The sequence below is a fragment of the Monoraphidium neglectum genome (genome assembly GCF_000611645.1).
Source record: "Monoraphidium neglectum strain SAG 48.87 unplaced genomic scaffold scaffold00128, whole genome shotgun sequence".
NCBI classification, from domain to species: Eukaryota; Viridiplantae; Chlorophyta; class Chlorophyceae; order Sphaeropleales; family Selenastraceae; genus Monoraphidium; species Monoraphidium neglectum.
This window is the reverse complement of record NW_014013500.1, coordinates 9125-12832: the sequence shown is the minus strand read 5'-3', so window position 1 is coordinate 12832 and position 3708 is coordinate 9125. Positions and strand designations below refer to the sequence as shown.

Below are 3708 nucleotides of genomic sequence, written 5' to 3'. Positions count from 1 at the left end.
GCTGTAGGACGACGCCGCCGCTGCCGCCGCCGCCTGCCTGCTGCGGGGGGGCGCGCAAAGCGGCGCAGTGGCGCAGCCGTCAGGCGAGGCGCGCCGCGGGGGTCCCAGGCGCAGGTCAGGGGCGGCGCGGCGGCGAGTGCTGGCGGGTGCGCCATCTTCCGGCTTGCGTAGGTAGTAAACACAAGGCGGCATCCCCAGCCGTATGCCCCCCCCCACCCCACAAAAGGGTGTCCAGGGGGCGCGAAAACCACCCGCACTCCCTCACCAACACACACAAACGCAAGCACATGGGCACGCACGCAATACAACACATAAACACACACATCCACACGCACGCACATCACAACACGTACACACTGAACCACACACACACCTCAGCTGCGCCGCGCGCGCCATGGCCTTATCGAACTCCAGAAACGCCTTGATGGCGCCGCCCCGCGCGATCTCGGGGCGCCCGATCAGCTGCCACATCCAGCGCTCCAGATCCGCGCGCCGCTGGTCCAGAAGCTCCTTCTGACCCCCCAGCTGCAGCGGGTGCTTGGGGGGCGGCTGCAGCGCCCGGTCGCGCATGAGATCTGGCATCTGCGCTTTGAGCTGGCGGAAGAGTGAGGGGCAGTTTGGGGGTTTGAGGGGTATGTGGTGGGGCGTCGTGCTGGCGAGGCAGAGTGTTGTGCGCGGGGTCGGGCCGCAGCCCCCGGCGTGGGCGCCAGCCAGGCGTGGTAGGGGTGGCACAGCGGCGGCGGGTTTTGGCGAGGAGAACAGGGGCAAGCTGGGCCGGGCAAGCAGCCGTTGGTACGAGCGCCGAGGCGCTGCCGCAAGGGGTCAGCTGACCGAGAAGCACCCAGCCTCGCGGAGAGGTGGTGAGCACGCGCCGGGTTCCGAGTGCCCCGCGTTGCATGCAATCGCAGGCGGCCCTCACATCCAGGAACAGCTGGCGGAACTGTGAGTAGCGGCGCAGCACGAAAAACGGCGGCCGCGACAGCGCCGCTTGGTCGGTCGCGTCGGGGGGCTGCACCAGCACGTTAACGCGGTACAGCTGGCGGGGTGGAGGGCGGGGAGGAGGGTCGCATGTGGGGTGCATGGGGCGGGTGCCCGCGCGGGGCGGGTCGGGGCTGGGGTTGGGCAAACCCTGAGGGCGGCTGCATGCCTAGTTTGGACTGCCGGCAGCACAATGGTTGCCGGGTGCATGCAAACGCACGCTGCAGGCACGATAGACGCGGGCCGTGGAACGGGGCCAGGCACGGTGACAGGTGCAGCGCTGCGTGGGATGACGGGTGCGCGCCGCAGCGGCTTACCGTCACGGCCTCGCCCTCTGCGTCCTTGCCCTGGATCCATAGAGGTATGTTGACGGTGTACCTCCACGCCATAGTGCTGCGTTTGCTGTAGATGCTTTCAGACGATGATCACACTGCACCACGCGCAAGCCACTACGAGCTCTTCGACAGCAACAACTGGATCAGACCACATCGGTAACTTCGCGCGCCTCATGCTGCACTGATCGGACTAGCACGTAGGACGCGGGATATGATTGATACGGTACACTGGCCCTGGAGGGCGTCGTCTTTAGATGAGTACAGTACAGCGTATGTACGATAAAATATCGTGTCTTGTGATCGCGTTGTAAATTAATCATGTGAACGCTCGAGGTGCCACCTGCAGCGAAGCGCCGATGCTTCGCGCAGCTAAGCTCATCAGGTCGAGGTGGGGCAGGTCGCTCTCCTCAGGTCGCTGCCCTCAACATTGGCAAGCGGGCGGTGAATATGACCGACTTGGCAGTCAAGGGTGGTCATAAGGAATCTCAACGCTCAGCTCTATTGTACATGAGGTCGTGGTCAGCATGTCGCCCTGGGTGGGGTGGGCGGACCCAGACATTTGACTCGCAATAAAAGCGGGAAGTTGTGCGCAATCACTCGGCCGCAGTATGCTTTTGGTGGCTTTCGCTAGTCCGTGCACGTCCCCTCGGCGGGATTACTGCACAACAGCACCGACCCCCGTGGGGCCTTGCCGCATTGCCGCTGCCTAAGCCTGTCCGCGAGGCACTTGCTGGTGTTCCTGTCAATCGCATTACCATTTCCAGATGCGCGGTTAGTATTCAGCGCAGCCGTGTGAAGGTGTAGTAGGCAATCGCGCAGGCGCACACGGACGGCGGAAGCCCCGCGTGTGCGCTCCAGTGCGTGCAGCTTGCACACAACAACAGTTCATGGTGGCACGTGCTTTGACATGTTCTTGAACAACTTACACAAATTCAAGTCAATTTTCTTTACCATGTCGCCCACATAGCGACAGGAGAAGGAAATTCAGCTCGGCAGTGCCCTGGGCCGTGGGGAGGGAATTTCAAAGCAGTAAGCTCCCAGTAGCTTCTCTGAATAGCAAGTATCTACATCAACGATGCAATGGGCTGCGTTCGCCATCATGTGGGCGATAACCGCCCAAGGTCAGTTCTGCAAGGCCGCGGGCGCGTTTGAAAAAGGGCAAATACGAGCTAAGACCACTATGCGTGTGCTGCGTTAGATAGCGCTCGCACTCACCCCTTGCGGCGACAGCTTGCGCATGCACCGCTGCTGCTGCTGCATGTGGCGTTGCGCACGCACCCCGTGCATGCAAGTTCCGCCGACACATGGCATCCGCTCGCATCCAGGGGCAGCGGCAGCGCCGGCGGCTGCGGCGGCAGAGACGGCAGCGGGAGCTACGGACTGCGCCAGCTATGGCAAGCTGGACTTCTTCCCGGCGGGTTACACCAACCAGCCTGCTGCCTGGACGCGGCCGAACCAACTGAAGGCCGGGAATAACGACAGATACAGCTTGTATCCCATCGCGCTTTACGGCAGCCCCTGGCCGGAGCTGTTCTTCCTGCCAATCCACCCGCTGCTGCTGCCCAGCAGCACGCCGGTCACGGAGGCCTGCCGGCCGGCGGCGTCATGGCGCCGCAGGGCGCTCGGGGCCGAGTGGGGCAGCGTGATCCAGCCCGCGGCGTTCACGTGGTCGACACGGCTCAACGGCGGGCGAGAAATCATGGGGACGGCCGAGCCGGTGGTGCTGGCAAACCTGACTGACGTGCCGTCGTGGTCGGCCAATGTTTGGGGCCTGCGAGACGTGAGCAACGCGGGATGGCGGCGATGGGGGAGAACGCGCACGGGGGATCATTCAGGCCAGGGGCGCCCCTGGATGCGTGCCTGGAGACTTGCGGGACCCTGTGGTGGCCGACAAGAGAGGCGGCGCATGGAGGGCGACCGCTCAGATTGATGCAGCGGCAGAGCGCGGCACCGCAGCCTTTCGCGAAGCAGCAGCCGGACGGACGACGCCGCTGTCGCCAAACAACGCGCCCAGCCGCATGCGTGTGGCGATGCGGCTGCCTCCAGCCCCGCACCGCCGGCTGGCTGGTAAGGTTTGCGGCTGCGACCCATCTGCTCGGCTTGCTGGGGCTCACCGGAGCGGCGTGCTGCCACACCCCTGCAGGGAGAGCATCAGCTGACCATCACTGTGGTCATCGCCGCGGGCTCAGCCCTCCTGGAGGACGGCCCGCACGGCCGCCGGGTCCCCGCGAATGACATCACCATCAGTCAGACGGTCACTTTTTATAAGCTGACTCAGCGCCCGACCCTGGATCTGCACGTGTCCACCTGCAGCCCGGACCGTGAGGCGCCCAGCGCGGCTTGAAGCCGGCCGCTTGCCGCACTGCTTTGGCGGGGGGGGGGGGGGGCTGGGCCC

The 3708-nt window shown here is 64.8% G+C and overlaps 1 protein-coding gene across 1 annotated transcript in view; it reads right to left on the bottom strand.

Annotated features, from left to right (window-relative positions):
- MNEG_1309 (hypothetical protein) overlaps positions 1–1367 on the bottom strand; it is a gene marked incomplete at both ends in the record, with an annotated part of 8682 nt that extends 7315 nt beyond the window's left edge. Inside the window, 3 exons of the mRNA XM_014050206.1 lie at positions 374–594; positions 920–1036; positions 1296–1367. Coding sequence (XP_013905660.1) covers positions 374–594; positions 920–1036; positions 1296–1367 — 410 coding nt within the window. The remainder of the gene's footprint in view (positions 1–373; positions 595–919; positions 1037–1295) is intronic.
- Positions 1368–3708: the final 2341 nt, after the last annotated feature.